The sequence below is a fragment of the Oncorhynchus mykiss genome, chromosome 18 (genome assembly GCF_013265735.2).
Source record: "Oncorhynchus mykiss isolate Arlee chromosome 18, USDA_OmykA_1.1, whole genome shotgun sequence".
Lineage (NCBI taxonomy): Eukaryota > Metazoa > Chordata > Actinopteri > Salmoniformes > Salmonidae > Oncorhynchus > Oncorhynchus mykiss.
In genome coordinates this window covers 29432170-29457190 of record NC_048582.1, presented here as the reverse complement: position 1 = coordinate 29457190, position 25021 = coordinate 29432170, and the positions used below count along the sequence as shown (strand labels likewise).

The 25021-nt window shown below is 42.7% G+C and overlaps 1 protein-coding gene across 3 annotated transcripts in view; it reads left to right on the top strand.

Moving 5' to 3' along the window:
* LOC110495975 (neural cell adhesion molecule 2) overlaps nt 1-25021 on the top strand; it is a 427423-nt gene that overhangs the window by 384409 nt on the left and 17993 nt on the right. For all 3 annotated transcript variants that reach the window (XM_021571546.2, XM_021571547.2, XM_021571545.2), the window contains exon 14: nt 5999-6173. In XM_021571546.2, coding sequence (XP_021427221.1) covers nt 5999-6173 — 175 coding nt within the window. The remainder of the gene's footprint in view (nt 1-5998; nt 6174-25021) is intronic.

Here is a 25021-nt window from a genome sequence, read left to right as displayed (position 1 = left end):
AGGAGCCAACTCACAAATGCAGAAGTTCTGGAGAATTTTTGGTGAATTCTGACAATGAGTCTGAGTATGAAAGTGAGGAATCATACTCTGACAGTGACAGTGATGAACTGCCCGCCCCCCAACCTTCTGGTTGTTGAACCCTGAATCTGAGGACTCCTTGCCCACTGACAAAGTCCAAGGCCCCCCCCTCTGATGCTAGTGGTGCTGGAACGCTGTGGTAATTGGAAGGCTGCCAGCCATTTCACCCCTCCTGGCCCTGCAGTTGGCTTTGATGTGTCCCAGTCTGGAGTGCAAAGCCGGCTTGCCCTCTCCCTCCGAGGCGGAGTGCTTCAAGCTGTTTCTTACAGAGGAGCTGGTGCGAAACATAATGGAGGAGACCAATCACTACGCCTTGGAGCTACAGGAGAAGAGAGATCCACATGAATGTTGGAACACCTCCTGGGACAGAGATAGGTCAAACCAGATTGTGGGCTTATGGCGCCAGAGAAGAAGACATACGTTTTACGTGCCCCGAGCCGATTGTGTTTTTTTGTTTGTTTATTTGCATTGTTTATAACTTGTTTTTTTACTTACTTTGTACATATTGTTGCCGCTACCGTGTCTTATGATCGAAAATAACTTGGAGACATTAGGACTGCAATTACTCTCCACGGACTAGCAGAATTCCTTTTTTCCTTTCACAACTCTGACGAGCCCAACGCGAAGGATATACCTCTTCCTCAGGAACAGGCCCCGATCCCGGGGATCTGCGTGAAGAAAAGGTGGAGAAAGAGGGGCCAAAGGGTGGGCTTCCTTCTGAGAATTTGGAGGCAATCCAATAAACCCCCACTTCCCTCCATTCTGCTAGCAAACGTGCAGTCTTTGGAGAATAAAATCGACGAGTTACGAGGAAGATTAAACTACTAACAGGACATTAAAAACAGGTAACATCTTATGCTTCACGGAGTCGTGGCTGAACGACGACAATATCAACATACAGCTGGCTGATTATACGATGTACCGGCAGGATAGAACAGCGGCATCTGTTAAGATATGGGGCAGAGGACTATGTATTTTTGTAAATAACAGCTGGTGCATGATATCTAAGGAAGTCTCAAGCTATTGCTCGCCTGAGGTAGAATATCTCATGATAAGCTGGAGACCACACTACCTACTGAGAGAGTTTTCATTTGTATTGTTCATAGCTGTTTACATACCACCACAGTCAGAGGCTGGCACTAAGACAGCACTGAATGTGCTGTATTCCACCATAAGCAAACAAGAAAACGCTCACCCAGAGGTGGCGCTCCTAGTAGCCAGGGACTTTAATGCAGGGAAACTTACATCCGTTTTACCAAATTTCTATCAGCATGTGAAATGTGCAACCAGAGGACAAAGAACCCCGTACCACCTACACTCCACAAACAGAGACACATGCAAAGCGCTCCCTCGCCCTCCATTTTTCAAATCTGACCATAATTCTATCCTCCTGATTCCTGTTTACAAGCAAAAATTAAGGCAGGAAGCACCAGTGACTAGATCAATAAAAAAGTGGTCAGAGTAAGCAGATGCTAAGCTACAGGCCTGTTTTTCTAGCACAGACTGGAATATGTTGTGGGATTCCTCCGATGGCATTGAGGAGTACACCACATCAGTCATTGGCTTCACCAATAAGTGCATTTATGATGTCGTCCCCACAGTGACCGTGCGTACATACCCCAACCAGAAGCCATGGATTACAGGCAGCATCCGCACTGAGCGAAATGCTAGAGCTGCCGCTTTCAAGGACCGGGACTCTAACCCGGAAGCTTATAAGAAGTCCCGCTATGCCCACCGACGAACCATCAAACAGGCAAAGCGTCAATACAGGACTAAGATTGAATCGTACTACACCGGCTCTGATGCTCATCGGATGTGGCAGAGCTTGCAAACCATTACAGACTACAAAGGGAAGCACAGCCAAGAGCTGCCCAGTGACACAAGCCTACTAGAAGAGCTAAACTACTTCTATGCTTGCAATAACACTGAAACATGCATGAGAGCACCAGAAGACTGTGTGATTGCGCTCTCCGCAGCCGATGTGAGTAAGACCTACCCCAGGTCAACATTCACAAAGCCGCAGGGCCAGACAGATTACCAGGACGTGTACTGCGAGCATGCGCTGACCAACAGGCAAGTGTTTTCACTGACATTTTCAGTCTCTCCTTTGAAAGGCCGGTCATGGCTCACATCAGTACCACCATCCCAGAAACCCTAGACCCACTCTAATTTGCATACCGCCCCAACAGATTCACAGATGGCGCAATTGCTATTGCACTTCACGCTGCCCTCTCCCACCTGGACAAGAGGAACACTTAAGTAAGAATGCTGTTCATTGATTATAGCTCAGTGTTCAACACAATAGTGCCCTCTAAGCTCATCACTAAGCTCATGATCCAGGGACTGAACACCTCCTTCTGCAACTGGATCCTGGACTTCCTGACGGGCTGCTCCCAGGCGATGAGGGTAGGCAAAAACACATCTGCCACGCTGATCCTCATACACGGGGGCCCCTCAGGGGTTCGTGCTTAGTCCCCTCCTGTAATCCCTCTTCACCCACGACTGCATGGCCGTGCACGACTCCAACACCATCATTAAGTTTGCTGACGACATGACGGGTGTAGGCCTGATCACTTATGACGATGAGACAGCCTATAGGGAAGAGGTCAGTGACCTGGCAGTGTGGTTCCAGAACAACAACCTCTCCCTCAGTGTCAGCAAGACGAAAGGGCTGATCGTGGACTACAAGACATGTAGGGCCAAGCATGCCCCCATCCTCATTGACAGGGCTGTAGAGGAGTGGGTCGAGAGCTTCAGGTTCCTTGGTGTCCACATCACTAAGGAGTTAACATGGTCCACAAACACCAAAACAGTCTTGAAGAAGGCACGACAATGGCTCTTCCCCCCTCAGGAGGCTGAAAATATTTTTCCTGGGCCCTCAGGTTGCTATGAGAATTGCAAATGTGTTTTTACCTGCATAGGGCATCACTAAGCTATTTCCTGTACATTCCTTCATGTTGTGCTGAAAAAAGGAAAATATCTTCTTTAAAGAAAAAAATATATTTTCAAGAGCAACTGGCCCTATAAGCCAACTAATCCCTTTCAAAACACGTCAACAAATCATGCCAACTTTTGCCAAGCTCATGTGTGGTCTACTCAGTGACACCCACAAAACACAACTTTTAGCGTTGTACCTCATATTGCAGGACTCTGAAACCACTGTGAAATGAGCCATAGTAAGCTTATCAGTCAACCTACTATGTGTATCCTATTGGACATTCGTACTGCATTGTACAGCCTTACCTTTGGATTGTGGATCAATGAAATAGTGTCGTCAAATTTCCTCAATAAGAGCTGTGACACTAATATTTATGTAAACTCTTCACAGTTGTGATCTGTGGGTGTCGCTAAGTAGACTGATACTCTATTTCATTGATCCATAGGTAAGGCTGTACAGTGAAATATAGGTATGCCCCCCAGGCAATTCTGAAGTCTAATATATCCACACTGCAATTAGCAGATTCTTACTTTTATTTGTCCAATTGACAAATTATTGTCTTTTGTTGAAATGATATAACAACTTTCCAACCTTGTTGAGCATTTAGTCCAAATATGGCATGATTCCACTATTTGTATCCATTTACCCGCTCTTGTACTCCCTATTCATCCACGACTGCGTGGCTGCACACGACTCCAACACCATCATTAAGTTTGTAGATGACATGACGGTGGTAGGCCTGATCCCCGACGACGATAAGACAGCCTATAGGGAGGAGGTCAGAGACCTGGCATTGTGGTGCCATGACAACAAGCTCTCTCTCAATGTCAGCAAGACAAAGGAGCTGATTGTGGACTACAGGAAACGGAGGGATGAGCACACCCCCATTCAAATTGATGGGGCTGTAGTGGAGCGGGTTGAGAGCTTCATGTTCCTCTGTGTCCACATCACTAAGGATCCATCATGGTCCACACACACCAACACATTGTGACGAAGGCACGACAATGTCTCTTCCCCACCCTCAGGAGGCTGAAAAGATTTGGCATGGGCCCTCAGATCTACAACTGCACCAATGAGAGCATTTTGACTGGCTGCATCACCAGTTGGTATGGAAACTACTTGGCATCCGACTGCAAGGCTCTACAGAGGTTAGTAATTACGGCCCAGTACATCACTGGGGCCGAGCTTCCTGCCATCCAGGAACTCTATACTATGCGGTATCAGAGGAAGGCCCTAAAAATTGTCAAAGACTCCAGCCACCGAAGTAATTCGCTGTGCTACCGCATAGGAAGTGGCACGGATGCACTAAGTTTGGAACCAACACGACTCTGAACAGCTTCTACCCCCAAGCCATAAGACTGCTAAATAGTTAACCAAATTGCTACCTGGACTAGCATTGACACTTTTTGCACTAACTCTTTTGACTCATCACACATGCTCCTCACACATTTTTCTCTCTGCTTTACTCGGAAGTAAGAAACAAAGCATATCACTGTTAGTTTAAACCTGTTGTTTATTAAGCATGTGACAAATAAAACTGGATTTGATTTTGATCTATTACAACGATGTTCTTGACTCTGGCTCAAAATAATATTTTCTCCGATTTTTCAGACAAACATAAAGGTTAGGAACACTCACAATGTAATTACATTATGGCCATGGCCAAAAGTATGTGGACATCTGCTCGTCGAACATCTCATTCCAAAATCATGGGCATTAATATGGAGTTGGTCCCCCCTTTGCCAGTCTCCACTCTTCTGGAATGGTTTTCCACTAGATGCTGGAACATTGCTGAGGGGACTTGCTTCCATTCAGCCACAAGAGCATTAGTGAGGCTCGCAGTCTGTGTACCAATTCAGCCAAAAGGTGTTTCATGGGGTTCAGTCCAGGGCTCTGTGCAGGTCAGTCAAGTTCTTCCACACTGATCTCAACAAACCATTTCTGTATGGACCTCACTTTTTGCACGGGGGCATTGTCATGCAGATACAGGAAAGGGCCTTCCCCCTAACTGTTGCCATAAAGTTGTAAGCACAGAATCGTTTGGAATGTAATTGTATGCTGTAGCGTTAAGATTTCCCTTCACTGGAACTAAGAGGATTAGCCCGAACAATGAAAAAGAGCCCCAGACCATTATTCCCCTTCCACCAAACTTTACATTTGGCGCTATGCAGTAATCTCTTGGCATCTGCAAAACCCAGTTGTGTCTGTTGGACTGCTAGATGGTGAAGTGTGATTCATCACTCCAGGGAACCTGTTTCCACTGCTCCAGAGTCCAAAGGCGGCAAGTTTTACACCACTCCGGCCGATGTCTTGTGTGCGGCTACTCAGCCATGGAAACTAATTTCATGAAGCACCCGACAAACAGTTATTGTGCTGACGTTGCTCACAGAGGCGGTTTGGAACTTGGTAGTGATGAGCTTGTGTGGCCTACCACTTCGCGGCTGAGCCGTTTTTGCTCCTAGATGTTTCCACTTCACAATAACAGCACTTACAGTTGACCAGGGCAGAACTTTGACAAACTGACTTGTTGGAAAGGTGGCATCCTATGACGGTGCAACGTTGAAAGTCACAGTAAGGCCATTCTACTGTCAGTGTTTGTCTATGGAGATTGCATGGCTGTGTGCTCAATTTTAAAATACCTGTCAGCAACGGTTGTAGCTGAAATAGCTGAATCCACACATTTTAAGGGGAGTGCACCTACTTTTGGCCATGTAGTGTACTTTGATCTATATTTGATTTGAATTTGAACATATAAAGATGAAGTGTATACAAAGGCTGTAACTTATTGAGCATACTTGTTCTCATACTGTCTTTAACACTCTCTCTCTCTCTCTCTCTCATCCTTTCTTCTTTCCCCCTCCCTCCCTCAATACCCCGTTCCCATCTAACCCTCTGTCTCTCTCCCTTCCATATTCCCCTCCCCCTTTCTCTCTCTTTGCTTCTCTCCCTCTGCTCTGTCCACCCTCCTCCCCTTATCCATAGGACAAGGAGGAGCAGTGGATGACGAAGCTGGTGTCGGGGCAGCATGACTTTGCCTTGCTGCAGCCGCTGCAGTGGAACATGCGCTACGAGGTGGAGATCACAGCTCGCAACGTCAAGGGCCTTTCGGAGCCCACCTTCTACCAGTTCTTCATGCCCCAGAAACCCGACATCATAGGTACACACAGTTGTGGGACCTGCATGTTCAAGCATGCATACACAGACCGTCATGTGCACACATACTGACAAAAATCCTTAGACAAACACACACACAAAGACAGTTCTGCACACAGAACTGTGTTTATATTCACTGACACTCACAGATGCCCGCACGCACACACACACACATACTAGTGGTGGCTGGTGACACTTTAAATGGGCAGGATGGGCTCATAGTAATGTCTGGAATGGAATTAATGGAATGGTCTCAAACACATTACCCAGCTGGTTTCCATGTGTTTGATACCATTCCATTTACTCCATTCCATCCATTATTATGAGCTGTCCTCCCCTTACCAGCCTCCTGTGACACACACTGCTGGGCGCAAACACATACAGTGCCTTCGGAAAGTATTCCGATCCCTTATTACAGCCTTATTCTAAAAGCAAACTACACACAATACCCCATAATGAGAAAGCGAAAACAGGTTTTTAGAAATGTTTGCAAATGTATTAAAAATAAAAACAGAAATACCTTATTTACATAAGTATTCAGCTCCTTTGCTATGAGACCCGCAATTGAGCCAAGGTGCCTCCTGTTTCCATCCTATCCTTGAGATGTTACTACAAGTTGATTAGAGTACACCTGTGGTAAATTAAATTGATTGATCAGGATTTGGAAAGGTACAAACCTGTCTATATAAGGTCCCACATTTGACATTGCATGTCAGAGCAACTACCAAGCCATGAGCTCCAAGACAGGATTGTGTCGAGGCACAGATCAGGGCAAGGGTACCAAAAAAATTAATTGAAGCATTGAAGGTCCCCATGTTCATTCTTAAATGGAAGATGTTTGGAACCACCAAGACTCTTCCTAATGCTGGCCGCCCAGCCAAACTGAGCAATCGCCTCTATGGCTTATTTATTGCCTATTTCTCTACTCTTCTACATTTGCACACACTGTACATAGCAATTGGCGGAGAAGGCCCTTGTTCAGGGAGGTGACCAAGAACCTGGTGGTCACTCTGTCAGAGATCTAGAGTTCCTCTGTGGAGATGGGAGAACCTTCCAGGAGGACAACCATCTCTGCAGCACTCCACCAATCAGGCCTTTATGGTAGAGTGGCCAAACAGAAGCCACTCCTCAGTAAAAGGCACATGACAGCCTGCTTGGAGTTTGCCAAACAGCACCTAAGACTCTCAGACCATGAGAAACAAGATTCTCTGGTCTGATGAAACTAAGATTAAACTCTTTGGCCAGAATGCCAAGCGTCACGTCTGGAGGAAACCTGGCACCATCCCAATGGTTAAGCATGGTGGTGGCAGCAAATCAAAGTTGTAGACCTTACAGTGAAATGCTTACTTACAGGCTCTAACCAATAGTGCAAAAAAGGTATTAGGTGAACAATAGGTAAGTAAATAAATAAAACAACAGAAAAAAGACAGGCTATATACAGTCGCTAGGCTATAAAAGTAGCAAGGCTACATCCAGACACCGGTTAGTCAGGCTGATTGAGGTAGTATGTACATGTAGATATGGTTAAAGTAACTATGCATATATGATGAACAGATAGTAGCAGTAGCGTAAAAGAGGGGTTGGCGTTTGGTGGGTGGCGGGACACAATGCAGATAGCCCGGTTAGCCAATGTGCGGGAGCACTGGTTGGGCAGCTCAATGCCTCATGCTATGGGGAAGTTTTTCAGCTGCAGGGACTCTGAGACTAGTCAGGATCAAGGCAAATATGAACAGAGCAAAGTACAGAGAGATCCTTGATGAAAACCTGCTCCAGAGCGCTCAGGACCTCAGACTGGGGCGAAGGTTCGCCTTCCAACAGGATAATGATCCTAATGACACAGCCAAGACAACGCAGGAGTGGCTTCAGGAAAGGTCTCTAAATGTCCTCTCTAGCCAGACCCCGGACTTGAACTCGATCGAACATCTCTGGAGAGACCTCAAAATAGATGCGCAGCAACACTCCCCATCAAACCTGACAGACTCAATGCTGTAATCGCTGCCAAAGGTGCTTCAACAAAGTACTGAGAAAAGGGTCTGAATACCTATGTAAATGTGATATCAGTTTTTCATTTTTTATAAATGGGAAAAACATTCTAAAACCTGTTTTTGCTTTGTCATTATGGGGTATTGTGTGTAGATTGATGAGGGGAAAAAATATTGAATTGTAGAAAAAGGCTGTAACGTAACAAAATGTGGTCCCAATACTTTCTGAAGGCACTGTACTGTACCTACTCACCCAGGTAAACCCACTGTAGAGTTATGAGCACACACTCAAATCACCTTCTATTGGGGTTATGTGTGGGCAAAGGGAGCAGGATCAAACGCAGAGAGCGTTGGTTTGATTAGGCCATGCTGTTTGATAAGCATATCTGTCTGGGCCTCTCAATGTTCCTGGGAGAGAAGAGGCCGACTGTAGGATGCTTATCATTATCAAACAGTCCCCAGAGTTTTATGTAAGACCACACACACATACACAAACCATCACAAAGGGAACAGTTTACAGTGAGTCACCACTTCCATATATATGCCCCCCTGTGGAGCCTGATTATTTTTGTTGCTTAGGTCGTTTCTGCTGCTGCTCATGGAGGAGCGACTGTTTGCCTCTCTCATTACTGGAGTGGCTAAACTGTGTGTGTGTGTGTGTGTGTGTGTGTGTGTGTGTGTGTGTGTGTGTGTGTGTGTGTGTGTGTGTGTGTGTGTGTGTGTGTGTGTGTGTGTGTGTGTGTGTGTGTGTGTGTGTGTGTGTGTGTGTGTGTGTGTGCTGCTGCTTAAATGGAAAACAAGGCTGCGAACATTAAGCAGAGTCACTTCGATTGGCTGTCCCCTCTCGATAGCAAACAGAGGGTGAGAGAGACCGGGGGCAAAAAAACAACAACAAATCGTTTACTTTTAATCCCAGTTTATTTCCTGTTGAAGGGTCCAATGAGAGGGAAAGGAGTGGCCAAAATTGAACAATGACAATGGAGTCCTGTCACCTGTCAGTATTCGTCATTAATCGCCATCCGTGGGGTCTATTCAGGAGGTTGAAATGTTAAAGAAAAATAAGATAAATGTATTATTTAGAATAGATATGGTTGTCTGTTGAATAGGGATTTGTGACAGCTCTATTCATTATATTTATTACTGCAACCTTCTGAATAGTTCCCTTCACTGAACACATCCAAATTGTTTGACTTTTGATATTGTAGTGACACCATTAAATGCCTACTTGCAGTGTATCTGATATACTGTATAACCTCCAAGGATCTACTATATGCCTCTCTCTGTGTTTCTTTTCTAAACAATCTCTATTCAATTCTCCCTCTTTATGCATTATGCATTCCCTGGGTCTGAAATGGTTGCTTTTCTTTTTTCCGCCTCTCCTCCCTTTCTTTCTCTCTCCTAGATTGTCTTGCAATGAACTGCCACTACACCTCCCCTCTCCCTTACTTTTTTTCCATCCATGAACTCCCCTTTGAAAAATGTAATTGATTGCCACTCTGCCCTTGGTTCCTTTCCCTCCATCCTTCTTAAATCATAGCACCACTCACTTTAGACCTCCTGAATCACTATAGAGTCTTCCCTATTTCCCTCCTAAATCCTGTCTCTTCCCGGCTGTTTCTTTTTGAATGATCTACCTTCTGTAGGATTTTTGGCATCCATCTGGGTTTTATGCCCCCTATGTGTTTACCATATGGCCTGATGGATGTGAATGGAACGGAACATTTTGTATGTTGAATGATATGGCGAGTGTTTGTCTCTGTTTAAAGCTACCAAAGAGGTAATCATTCTCCTGTACAATATCATATACTACTCACTTCTAACACACACCAGTGGTGCTGGTTTAAATACATTGAAAAGAACATAACAGAAACGCCCGCAAACTATGTGCTCCTTATAACACCTTTAAAGGATCTTTAAAGTTGTAAGTTGAACCACTCTTCACTGGTAATGTAAACTTCTAAAATATTCCCCTTGATTTTGGAAGAATACAACATATGCATGCTTAAACTATTGTAGTACAACACTACTGTTGCTATCAAAATAATAATGATGCCCATTAATGTAACTACAGCTCTCATGAATTCCGTTTCTTTTTTCAGGGGAAAACAAGACAAGGTGATGTACAGCCAATTATCTTGAACACGCCCTACCCCCCCCCCAAAAAACTCACAAGCATGTACATACAAAACACTCAACACTGTTGCAATACATTTTTTCATCAAGAGTAATTTCAGTTTGGAAATTAACTATGTTGGGGAAGCAGCCTAGAAATGCTGTGAAAATGTCTACTTTCTTACGGAGCCACTTAGGGATCATGGTGGAGAAAAAAAAGACTGTCAGGCAAATCCGTTCCCTAGTTTTTTTTATCCATTCCCTCAGATGTTTTATTTGTTCCATGTTCTCCTTGTGTCGACTAATATGTTGTTCCTACTTGCCGAAAACATATTGCAGCATAATATATATAGCATATATACATATATATCATTATATTTAGTAAATTACATGTTTCAAATGGTGATGATTACTTAACATTTAATAGCTTATTTCCAGTTTCAGTGTTTTCATATGCCTCCAAATCATAAGGTAACGGGTGTGAAAACCCCCTCAATTAACCTAAGTAATTTCAGTCATAACTGAATGATGGACAGTACCAGTCAAAAGTTTGGACACACCTTCTCATTCAAGGGTTTTTCTTTATTTTTACTATTTTCTACATTGTAGGATCATAGTGAAGACATCAACACTATGAAATAGCACATGGTATCATGTAGTAGCCAAAAAAGTGTAAATATTTGAGATTCTTCAAAGTAGTCACTCTTTGCCCTGATGACAGCATTGCACACTCTTGGCATTCTCTCAACCAGCTTCATGAGGTCACCTGGAATGCATTTCAATTAACAGGTGTGCCTTTTTAAAAGTAAATTAGTGGAATTTCTTTCCTTCTTAATGTGTTTGAGCCAATCAGTTGTGATGTGACAAGGTATGGGGTGGCATACAGAAGATAGCCCTATTTGGTAACAGACCAAGTTCATATTATGTCAAGAACAGCTCAAATAAGCAAATAGAAAAGACAGTTCATCATTACTTTAATTAAGACATGAAAGTCAGTCGATTTCAAGAACTTTTCTTCAAGTGCAAAAACCATCAAGCTCTATAATGAGACTGGCTCTCATGAGGACCACCACAGGAAAGGAAGACCCAGAGTTACCTCTGCTGCAGAGGATATGTTATTAGAGTTAGCAGCCTCAGATATTACAGCCCAAATAAATGCTTCACAGAATTCAAGTAACAGACACATCTCAACATCAACTGTTCAGTGGAGACTACGTGAATCAGGCCTTCATGGTTGAATTGTTACAAAGAAACCACTGCTAAAGGACACCAATAAGAAGAAGATACTTGCTTGGGCCAAGAAATACGAGCAATGGACATAAGACCCATGCAAATTTGTCCTTATTCTTATTAATATGGCTAGTATGACAACGTAAATGATGTCAATCTGGCATGAAAAACCTTAGCATTTATTTATCTCGCGAGAAGGACAATGTTGGTCCACTGTCTGTGTGTTTGTGTGTATATGTATGCCTAAGCGCCATGAAAGTGACTCGCCACTACATCATTCTTCCGGTGTCAGTCCCCTAATTATTTTAAATGGGCTTGGCGATTATATATTACTTTTGTGAAAATGCAGTTGTTTAAAATATATATTTATCAGATTATATTTGTGATTGTGGCTGAATTTACTCCTTCCAGATGCCGTTTAATATTATGTTGCGCTGACGAACATTGCGCTACATTTTTGCCCTTTTAAGGCCATTCAAAAAGGTAACAAACATTAGAAAACTACAGGGCTACTTCCTTGAAAATGTTGCTGCGCTTTCGATGCAGGTTAACACAACCATTGGAACAAAGTGTCGGGTGGATTCCAACTTTGAGATTTTTGGTTCTAACCGCTGTGTCTTTGTGAGAAGCAGAGTAGGTGAACAGATGATCTCTGCGTGTGTGGTTCCCACTGTGAAGCATGGAAGAGGAGGTGTGATGGTGGGGGTGCCTTGCTGGTGTCTGTGATTAATAAAAAATTCAAGGCACACTTAACCAGCATGGCTACCACAGCATTCTGCAGCGATACCCAATCCCATCTGGTTTGTGCTTAGTGGGGCTACCAACACACCTCCAGGCTGTGTAAGGGCTATATGACCAAGAAGGAGGGTGATGGAGTGCTGCATCAGATGACCTGGCCTCCACAATCACCCGACCTCAACCCAATTGAGATGGTTTGGGATGAGTTGGACCGCAGAGTGAAGGAAAAGCAGTCAACAAGTGCTCAGCATATGTGGGAACTCCTTCAAGACTGTTGGAAAATCATTCCAGGTGAAGCTGGTTGAGAGAATGCCAAGAGTGTGCAAAGCTGTCATCAAGGCAAAGGGTGGCTACTTTGAAGAATCTGAAATATAAAACATATTTTGATTTGTTTAAAAAATGTTGGTTACTACATGATTCCATATGTGTTTCTTCATAGTTTTGATGCCTTCACTATTATTCTACGATGTAGAAAATCCCCCTGAATGAGTGGTTGTGTCCAAACTTTTGACTGGTACTGTATGTTTACACTTTGTGCAAACTCGTATTTATGCAACTTAGACAACATGAACAGTTGTCAATTTTGTGTGCTTTACCCCTCATGCATAAAGCTAGGGCCATATATAAGTCCAGTAAAACATGGTGCATCCAAGCACCTGGATGTGTTTATGTTGTTTACAATTGTGCATATGACTCATCTGAGGCAGAAAGGATAGGCATGCAAATGTATTGTGCATCAAATTCCAAGAGGGTTCGGGGGTAAAATGTGCAGTTATGCGCTCTCAACCCTGCGCTAGGCAGGTGAACATCTTGTGTGACGTAGCCAACCAGGCACAGATAGATGACTCTTTGTTCATAACTAAAACTGATAGCTATTTGCTTTATTGAAATTACAATACATTCACCTGGAAATGAGCTAATTGCCAGGCTAGAGTAGGTTGCAAAATAACATAATATAGAATGTAGATATAGAACAGCTAGGGAGCCTAGGGATGAGAGTGCGTCATTGCACCATATTTGCACCTTGAGTGGTTTTAAATGCCCCTTTATTAATATGCCCTTATGATTTGGAGGCAAATGAAAATAAGCTATTGAATGGTCATTGATCACCACCATTTGAAGCATTTAGGCTGCAATATGTTGTTGGCCAAGTGGGCCGTCATGATAGCCTACATAAAATAAGAGGGGACAAATACAAAATCAAAGGGAACAGATAAAAAGAAAGAGGGAACAGATTAACCTGTCTGTTTAATTTCTTCTCCGCCATGACCCCTAAGGGGCTCCATACTTTCTCTAACATTTCTAGACAATAATCCCTGCTGGAGCCTCTGAATATGACAGAAACTCTCCGAAAGGACAGACCATGTCAAGTCACTATGATTACAGTCGTTTGGTTGTCAGGCGTCCCATTTAGGCGGCCATTTTGAGCCATTTGAGCTTTGTGATTTAACAAGTGGCTGATTCTAGGCCCTATCACTCTCCCTTCCCAGGAACACTTTTGTCTGTGCTTTACAGCAATCACCACACCATCGAGCCCAACTAACCGGCCCCATTTCGTTCCGCAACCCTAGCGGCAACGAGGGTACTTTGCTCTTTAAAAGTGTGTTCGGCGGTAACGCTTCGTTTGGGCTCGCCATTTTGGAGTTGCGTGCAGGCCAGATCTCGGGGCCTTTTCATGAGTCATCATTCTTGACGAATTGTTGGAGAGTGGTTAAGGAGAGAAAGTGCCTGTGTCTAATGTTTCTGTGACCTTTGGTCTTGGATGTGGAAGAGATGTAGTATACCGTATAAACGGAACATTGTAAATGCACTGGGATAAAGTGTGAACTTTTGGTCAAGGCAATTATGTCTCGTAACTGCATGGAGAATGTTTAAAATTACATTATAGAGTAGATATTAGTTTGCTTGAAATGGCATGAGAAGAATGATTTACAACATAGTCTATGTTGCTCCGGACAACACTCTAGTTTTAAACAACATTATAATAGTCTTTGATGGTTTTTCCATTTCCTGATTATTGAAGTGTACTTCAGCTATGTTAAGGCTCTTTAATTCAGCCTTAGTAATGGTGGAGACTCATCATTCCTCTTATCTCTTAAATAAGAGGATCTGGTGTGGGTGTGCTGATTCTCTTCCAAGGCTTTCTCTAATGGAGTAGCAATACTTCCCCATGGCATAGAGCACAAATTGGACCCTCAAGTCTAGCTATGATGGCGTCACACTCACACACACACACCCACTCACAGTGATGTTTATCCCTAAAAACCATTAGCACCCGCAAGTTTCCGCCCAATCAATGGCTCCCGTTTTGTCATCGTTAATTGACCGACTACCTCTCAGATCTAATCAAGTCCAACTCAATGAGTGCTCGGGCCTAATGAGTTGATGTCAGAGACGTAGCTGTATACGGATGGCTCCCACTCCGAGAGAGATGCAGGATGACTAGCATTAACAGACTATCAAATTGAGCCGCTAATGGGCTAATAAATCAAGAGCCAATAGGACGTGCTTTCAAGATTAATCACATGGAATAAGCAGACAGGGAAATTGATATACATCACCATCGGTTTGATAGGATATAGAGTAGAAGACCAGAAAGACACAATTAGCGAATTTTAACAAACTTTGTCATTTCCGGTCTTTTCTGCTACTATGAGCTGATTTGTCACTGCTTGGATTATGAGGGTAAGATCAAAAGCTATAAGGTTTAGAGTTCTATCCTCTCACTGGGGCTCTGAAACTGATGTGGTCGCTGTTATTCTCAACGACCTCAAAGACATAATTCAGCACTGCGAAAGGAAGTAGTAGTAGTAGTTGTGTTTTGATGCCGAACCCAGGTAATATATTTGGCGGAATAGATTGGAATGAATTTCGAACACACACAAGGTAGGCAGCTAGAGCAGCTAACCCCAGAGGCACTTGACAGCAGAACAAGACTTCTCCTTGTTCCCCTTTTCCGTTTTCCCTCCTTTTTTCTTTATTTTCATTGTCTTCAGTCGAGAGATCTAGCTACCCCGAGACCTTGAGACACCCCAGCTGTCATCGTTTGAACATTGCAAGGCACCTAATAGACATTTGTCTCTGTCAAGATTTGAATTACATTCACTTGGCGAGAATTCTTTTTCATTTCACCTTATTGCTCAGCAAATTGGAAATCGGAGGTGCGAAAAGTAAAAAAGAGGTATGTATTTCCCCCTGGCTTCCTTCCTTCCTTGGTCCCGCTTATTTGAAATGTGTTGCTTCACGTCCATTGATTCCCTCCCATAATAAAGAGATCAAACCAGGCTCGCAATGGAATGCAAGGCAAACGACTGCTGAGCCAGTGGCTCAAGAAAGATTGATACGGTTAAATGAGTATGTGCCACTGTAAGGAAAAAATACACTGTTAATGGGTTCTCTCCCTTGGAATGCCCCATTCTCAATCACTAACTATTTCTAATTTACTATATATGCTTTGACAATGTCCTTTCCACTATTTGAACCGAGGTCAGTGAACCATCATACAAGGTCGGCAAATTTTGTAAACTGGTTTCTAGTTCTAGAGATGTCAGATTACAACCAGGTAAAAGTGTTCTTAATTATAACCCCCAAACTCTACGACATTAAAGTGATGCAATTACACTATCTTTTGTCTCTCTTTTTCTTCCTGTAATTGTCTTGATCGACAAGGATCTGCCCTGTCCTTCAAGAGGCTATAATTGAATAGTAAAGTTTTATTACTATGAATACAAGAAGTTTAAAGCCGTAGTGGATTGGACAGGAACCAGGATGTGTGCAGAATGTGACTCAGCACAACAGTATAATACTATGGCTATGACCAAATTCTCATAATGTGCTATTTAGAAGGTAACTAGGAGTAAATCAAAGTAAATTGTGTCTCTTCTATGTCCTTAAATTATTATGTTCTCCATATCCTTTGTTCAGGATGGGTTTTTTAGCAATCATCCATTATTGTTCTGTTTTGTTTTTGTATGCGTATTCCATAGTTTTCTCTTTTCCATAACACAATGGCTTTTGTGTGATTATTTTATTCATTTGATTTGAATTGATTTAGTTAAATTCATCCTATGTTTGTTTAACTGTTTTATTACTACCAATGCTGAATTGATTGCATTCATTGACAAGGTCTTCAAGGCCTCACCTCTACCGCCAAAGGAAAACAGCTCCACATTAGGCTGTCTATTATTATTATTACTATTGTCTAAATCTATTGAATCTTTCACAAAGATTTGCCCTGACCAACCTTAAGATGCGCACTCAGAGCAGTTATCAGTAATCTGAACACATATGATTTTATACACAAACGAGTGTTGCATCAAAATATTTAAACAGACAATTGAACTGAGTTTTAATGCACTCTGAGAGCAAAATAGTTCAATACGACATTGCGCAGTTTTGATGAGAAAAGGTCAATAAGGTAAACATTTTTTATCATTGTTCTGTTTACCCTTGAGGATTACTTGCAAAGCAGGCATCTCAAATGGCACCCAGTTCTCTATATACTGCACTACCGCTTACCTGGTCAAAAGTAGTGCGCAATAAAGGGAATAGGGTGCCATTTGGGACGCAAGCTAACATTCTTAATGGGAGACAGGAAAGTAGTTACCACCTACTAAGCTTTGGCTCATCTACCTTCAAATTAATTCAGATACATTTTGCCGACAGAGAGAGCCCCGTGGCAGAGGGGAAATATTGATCCAATCAAAGAGGTTTGCCGCTGCCTCACGTCCCATGATGCAACACTAAAAACCCACTACTTTAATTTAAATTCCTAGCTACAAGGCTTTCCCTCTCTCTTTTTCTCTCATTCACTCAATCTTCCTCTCTCCTTCTGTCTCTATTCCCTCTTCCTTGCACTAAGCTGCTCGTTAGCTCTAACGGTGCTTGCCACTGATTGCTCTCGCCGCCAGCGTCGTTCGTTCTCGTTCAGGTGTGTCTGTAGGTGTTCGGATCTGACCCTATACCACAGGCTCTATTTGATCAACAACAAGGTTACTGGTGCTCACCAGTGCTCACAATTAGAAAACACCAGGGGTGTGTCCCGAATGGCACTACAGTAGTGGGACACAGCCCAGATGAGGAGAGGAGAGGAATCTGAGCTAAATGCTTGAGTGTATATTCGCATAATATGTATGAAATAGATATTTTTGCTGGGGTAAAAAAAATTATCTATGTGGAAATAGCTGGGGTAGCTTTCAGTGAGGGGTATCATATGAGTTTGGTTATGACCACCTTTGTCCAGGTTACCGGCGTATGTTATGGCTCACAGTGTGTGTGTGTCTGTCTGTTTGTATGTCTGTCTAGCTTAGTGATGGTGCTCTCTATGTCCTCTTGTCCTACCTGGGCCTGCATTTATCTCCAACAGCCTGTGCCTGGGGTATATGACTATGAAGTGTGTGTCTGTCTGGGTTGGTTATTGGCTCGCTGTGCAGGATCCTGGGCGTGAAGCATCTCAGACTATGCATATCTGGCTTCGTGAGTGACAGTGTTCTCTCTGCCCCTCTTATCCTGCCTTAACAGTCTCTGTTGTGGAACTGGGGTGTTTTACTGTATGATTTGTACTATGTCTGTCCGGGTTATTGGCATCAGCTTCTCAGAGGGGTTAGGTTAAAAGAGGAAGACACATTTCAGTTGAAAGCATTCAGTTGAACATCTGACTAGATATCCCCCTTTCCCTTTCCTTTCTTCCTGGGGTCCGAACACATTAATGCACTTACATTACACATAAAACACAAGATAAAACAGTACATGATATAACATTATTACACCACTACATACAGTGCATTCAGGAAGTATTCAGACCCCTTGACTTTTTCCACATTTTGTTATCTTACAGATTTATTGTAAAATGGGATATTCATGCAAGCTACTCAATACTGCCCCCCAGTCACCAAGTAGTTAAGGACAGTATAACAAGATAAATGTACTCTGAAAGTAGACACGTACGACTTACCAGGGTTGCATCTAAATGTTGTAAAACTTATGTGATTAAGAATATTTTTGTGAAGATGAAATGTGATTTTAGCCATCTAACTGAGATAATTGTTTTTCATATAATCTTTTGCCAAGTCAGTAACCACGCCCACGTGAGCGCCGACATTGTGGCAACGTGATGAAACCGCCCTCCAAGGTGAGTGCTTAAAATGACTCGCTGAAGAATGAACATATCAGACCAAAACATGCCAGGTTGCTGCTGGTATGTAAAGTGGTCCTAGTTCTAACCCGAATAATCAACCATTGACACCAGTCTACGTGCAGCGCGAGCTGAATACATAAAAAATGGTTTAACACTACAAAAGCAGAAAATAGTGTGACTCTCTGGAACTCTCAAGCGAAGAGGATAGGGACTATACCGGAACATTCCGTCTGCAACTGTTTAAATACCGTAGCCTCGTAAACTTGACCGAGGACAATCGCGTGGGTACTGCTGAAGGAACCAGTCTAACGAACACTCAGAGACAAAGAAGCTTACTACAACTTGTAAGGATATTGTGACTTCTGGTGGACAACCAGAGACTTGCATCGAACTCACCATTGACGGATCGAGTGGTTTCAACAGACAGAGACGACAAAGACATACAAGCGTAAATTTATTCACTACCTTTAAAAAGTTTGGCGTCACTTAGAAATGTCCTTGTTTTCCATGAAAAGATACATGAAATTAGTTGCAAAATGAATTTAAGACGTAAATAATGATTTTTAATTTAAATAATAATTGTCCTTCAAACTTTGCTCTCGTCAAAGAATCCTCCATTTGCAGCAATTACAGCCCTGCAGAAATTTGGCACTCTAGTTGTCAATTTGTTGAGATAATCTGAAGAGATTTCACCCCATGCTTCCTGAACCACCTCCCACAAGTTGGATTGGCTTGATGGGAACTTCTTACGTAACATACGGTCTAGCTGCTCCCACAACAGCTCAATAAGGTTGAGATCCGGTGACTGTGCTGGCCACTCCATTATAGACAGAATACCAGCTTACTGCTTCTTCCCTAAATAGTTATTGCATAGTTTAGAGCTGTGCTTTGGGTCATTGTCCTGTTGTAGGAGGAAATTGGCTCCAATTAAGTGCCATCCACATGGCGTTGCAAAATTAAGTGATAGCCTTCCTTCTTCAAGATCCCTTTACCCTGTACGAATCTCCCAATTTACCACCACCAAAGCACCCCCAGACCATCACATTGCCTCCACCATGCTTGACAGATGGCGTCAAGCAATCCTCCAGCATCTTTTTATTTGTTCTGCGTATCACAAATGTTCTTCTTTGTGAGCACCTATATTTATCTGTCCATAACATTTTTTTTCCAATCTTCCTCTGTCTTGTGTCTGTGTTCTTTTACCCATCTTAATCTTACATTTTTATTGGCCAGTCTGGGATGTGGCTTATTCTTTTTAACTCTGCCTAGAAGGCCAGCATCTCGGAGTCGCCTTTTCGCCATTGAAACTGGTGTTTTGCGGGTACCATGTAATGAACCTTCCAGTTGAGGACTTGTGGGGCATCTGTTTCTCAAACTAGACACTCTAATGTACTTGTCCTCTTGCTCAGTTGTGCACCGGGGCCTCCACACTCCTATTTCTATTCTGGTTAGAGACAGTTTGCGCTGTTCTGTGAAGGGAGTAGTACACATCGTTGTACAAGATCTTCAGTTTCTTGGCAATTTATCACATGAAATAGCCTTAATTTCTCAGAAACAGAATAGACTGTTTCTGGCCACTTAGAGCCTGTAAACGAACCAACAAATGCTGATGCTCCAGATACTCCAGTTTTATTTCTTCTTTAATTAGGACAAAGGTTTTCAGCTTTGCTAAATGGTTTTGTAATGATCAATTAGCCTTTTAAAATGATTAACTTGGATTAGCTAACACAACGTGCCAAAGGAGTGATGGTTGCTTATAATCCAATCAAATCTACTTGTAAAGCCCTTCTTACATCAGCTGATACCTCAAAGTGCTGTATATAAACCCAGCCTAAAACCCCAAACAGCAAGCAATGCAGGTTTAGAAGCACAGTGGCTAAGAAAAACTCCCTAGAAAGGCCAGAACCAAGGAAGAAACCTAGAGAGGAACCAGGCTATGATGGGTGGCCAGTCCCCTTCTGGCTGTGCCGGGTGGAGATTATAACAGAACATGGCCGAGATGTTCAAAGGTTCATAGATAACCAACAGGGTCAAATAATAATAATCACAGTGGTTGTCGAGGGTGCAACAGGTCAACACCTCAGGAGAAAATGTCAGTTGGCTTTTCGTAGTCGATCACATTCAGAGTATCTCTACTGCAGTCTCTAGAGAGTTGAAAACAGCAGGTCTGGGACAGGTAGCACGTCCGGTGAACGGGTCAAGGTTCCATAGCCACAGGCAGAACAGTTGAAACTGGAGCAGCAGCACAGCCAGGTGGACTGGGGACAGCAAGGAGTCATCAGGCCATGTAGTCCTGAGGCAAGGTCCTAGGTCTCAGGTCCTTAGAGATAGAGAGAGAAATACTCCAGATATAACAGACTGACCCTAGTCCGCCGACACATAAACTACTGGAGGCTGAGACAGGAGGGGTTAGGAGACACTGTGGCCCCATCCGACGATGCCCTCGGAGAGGGCCAAACAGGCAGGATATAACCCCACCCACTTTGCCAAAGCACAGCCCCCACACCACTAGAGGGATATCTTCAACCACCAACTTACCATCCTGAGACAAGGCCGAGTATAGCCCACAAAGATCTCCGCCACCGCACAACCCAAAGGGGTTGTGACTCAACCCACTCAAGTGATGCACCCCTCCTAGGGACGGCATGGAAGAGCACCAGTAAGCCAGTGACTCAGCCCCCATAATAGGGTTAGAGGCAGAGAATCCCAGTGGAGCGAGGGTTTACTGCTAACCTACAAAGCATTACATGGGCTTCCTCCTGCCTATCTTATCAGAGACAGGTATCCTATCAGAGACAGCAAGGGCGATTCATTGTTCCAGTGCCTTTCCATTCACCTTCACACTCCTGGGTCAGACTACACTCAATCAGGGGACCTACTGAAGAGATCTTCAATAAAGACTTAAAGGTTGAGTCCGAGTCTGCGTCTCTCACATGGGTAGGCAGACCATTCCATAAAAATGGAGCTCTATAGGAGAAAACCCTGCCTCCAGCTGTTTGCTTAGGTATTCTAGGGACAATAAGGAGGCCTGCATCTTGTGAACGTAGTGTATGTGTAGGTACTGTATGTACTGCAGGACCAAATCGGAAAGATAGGTAGGAGCAAGCCCATGTAATGCTTTGTAGGTTAGCAGTAAAACCTTGAAATCAGCCCTTGCCTTAAAACCTCTTAGAGTTCTCTTGAATTGTTTCAACATTTCGTTAAAAATCGCGCAACATTTCAACGTCCTGCTACTCATGGCAGGAATATAGTATATGCATATGATTAGTATGTGTGGATAGAAAACACTCTGCAGTTTCTAAAACTGGTTAAATCATGTCTGTGACTATAACAGAACGTGATCAGCAGTCAAAAATCCCCCCCCCAAAAAAAGTATTCATCCGCCAGTCTTGTCTATGGCAAGAGAAAATAGATAGCGGCCAGTTTACAGTTCCTACAGCTTCCACACGATGTCGCCAGTACTGGAAATTGATTTGGAATTAATCCTTGGTGCAATGAGAAATAGGCACTTCCTGTCATCCAGTACACAGGAGGAAGCTTATGGGAGAGAGACAATGGACCATGATTTCAAGAGTAGCTGCTATTGAATACAGATCGCCCCGTGATCAATTTGATCGATTATTAACGTTTACAAATACCTAAAGTTGGGTTACAAAAGTAGTTTAATGTGTTTTGTCAAAGTTTATAGGCAACTTTTTTAATTTAAAAAAATGACGTTGCGTTTTGGAAAGCATTTTTTTCCTGGTTCAGACGGGCTATATAAATGGACATTTTGGGTATACATGGACGGATTTAATCGAAAAAAAGACCCAATTGTGATGTTTATGGGACATATAGGAGTGCCAACAAAGAAGCTCGTCAAAGGTAATGAATGTTTTATATTTCATTTCTGCGTTTTGTGTAGCGCCGGCTACGCTGATTCTTTTGTTTACGTCCCCTTCAGGTATTTCGGGGGGTTGCATGCTATCAGATAATAGCTTCTCATGCTTTCGCCGAAAAGCATTTAAAAGATCTGATATGTTGGCTAGATTCACAACGAGTGTAGCTTTAATTCAGTACCCTGCATGTGTGTTTTAATGAAAGTTTGAGTTTTATCGAGTACTATTAGCATTTGGCGTTGCGCATTTCCATTTCCTGTTGGCCAGGTGAGACGCTAGCGTTGGAGTAATATGATCAAATTCTTTGGTTCTAGTCAGGATTCTAGCAGCTGTGTTTAGCACGAACTGAAGTTTATGTAGTGATTTATCCGGGTAGCCGGAAAGTAGAGCATTGCAATAGTCTAACCTAGAAGTGACAAAAGCATTTTTCTGCATCATTTTTGGACAGAAAGTTTCTGATTTTTGCAATGTTACGTAGATGGAAAAAAGCTGTCCTTGAAACAGTCTTGATATGTTAGTCAAAAGAGAGATCACGGTCCAGAGTAATGCCAAGGTCCTTCACAGTTTCATTTGAGACAACGGTACAACCATTAAGATTAATTGTCAGATTTAAAAGAATATCTCTTTGTTTCTTGGGACCTAGAACAAGCATCTCTGTTTTGTTCGAGTTTAAAAGTAGAACGTTTGCAGCCATTCACTTCCTTAAGTCTGAAACACAGGCTTCCAGCGAGGGCAATTTTGGGGCTTCACCATGTTTCATCGAAATGTACAGCTGTGTGTCATCCGCATAGCAGTGAAAGTTAACATTATGTTTCCGAATGACATCAGCAAGAGGTAAAATATATAGTGAAAACAATAGTGGTCCCAAAACAGAACCTTGAGGAACACCGAAATTTACAGTTGATTTGACAAACCATCCACAGAGACAAAATTATATCTTTCCGACAGATAAGATCTAACCCAGGCCAGAACTTGTCCGTGTAGACCAATTTGGGTTTTCAATCTCTCCAAAAGAATATAGTGATCGATGGTATCAAAAGCAGCACTAAGGTCTAGGAGCACGAGGACAGATGGCATTAAAAGGTCATTTACCACCTACACAAGTGCAGTCTCAGTGCTATGAGGGGGTCTAAAACCAGACTGAAGCGTTTCGTATACATTGTTTGTCTTCAGGTAGACAGTGACAGCTTTTTCTAAAAATCTTTGAGAGGAATGGGAGATTCGATATAGGCCGATAGTTTTTTTAATATTGGGCCTCTGTACGCATATGTAGATATTCCATAAAATATCTGGCATTTCCAGTTACAGTAGTCATTTACAATATTAACAATGTCTACACTGTATTTCTGATCATTTTATGTTATTTAAAGGACAAAAAATAGCTTTTCTATCAAAAACAAGGACATTTCTAAGTGACCCTAAACTTTTGAACGGTAGTGTACATTGCATTTCTTTTCGAATGAGTGGTCATTCTTGTGCGAAGTATTCACATTCCCATGATCATAGTTTTTCAACTGTATGTATGATGGGTCCCCTTCTGTCTTTCCAAACCTTTATCTGTCCCCACCCCCTCTCCATTGTGTAACTATCCGCCATATCGGGTTAGTCCACTAGGGACTTTTCATTTCATTATGTTAATAATCAATTCAGCCTATACTGTGTGTTTATGTATTTCTGTGTGATTATTTAGTGAGTATGTAAATAAATAATTAAGCCATTTTGTGAATTGCTGATTCAAACGTTAGGTTAGGGTTCGTGCATATATACAAGAATTGTGCAATGTTCAGAATGAGACTGATGAGGTAATGATTAATAATTGACTGTGATTGATGTAAGAGATTTGTATCTTTAGAGTTTAAGTTGGGAGATAGTAACTTGTTAAATAACTTTTCCTGTAGTGCCCCAAGATTGCTAATGAGTTAATTGTTACATGATTAATTTAATCACGTAATAATTAAACATAGTTCATTGATTTGATAAAATAACAGTCAACACATTAATGATATTCACATCATCATCTCATATGCAGTTCCTTATAAACTCACTCACCGAATCAGCGTATAAATTGATATTATTCTCTGAGGCTACCCGGAACATTTCATTTTTATTTTTATATTTTATTTTTATTTAACCTTTATTTAACTAGGCAAGTCAGTTAAGAACAAATTCTTAGTTACAATGACGGCCTCGTAACAGTGGGTTAACTGCAGCATTGAAGATCCCCAAGAACACAATGGTCTCCATCATTCTTAAATGGAAGAAGTTTGAAACCACCAAGACTCTTCCTTGAGCTGGCCGCCTGGCCAAATTGAGCAATCAGGAGAAGGGCCTTGGTCAGGGAGGTCCAGGGTTCCTCTGTGGAGATGGGAGAACCTTCCAGGAGGACATCCAGCACTCCACCAGCACTCCACCAATCAGGCCTTTATTGTTGAGTGGCCAGACGGAAGCCACTCCTCAGTAAAAGGCACATGACAGCCTGCTTGGAGTTTGCCAAACGGCACCTAAATTATTCTCAGATCATGAGAAACAAGATTTTCTGGTCTGATGAAACCAAGATTAAACACTTGGGCCTGAATGCCAAGCGTCACGTCTGGAGGAAACCTGGCACCATCCCTATTGTAAAGCATGGTGGTGGCAGCATCATGCTGTGGGGATGTTTTTCAGTGGCAGGGACTGGGAGACTAGTTAGGATCGAGGAAAAGATTAACAGAGCAAAGTACAGAGAGATCCTTGATGAAAACCTGCTCCAGAGTGCTCAGGACCTCAGACTGGGGCA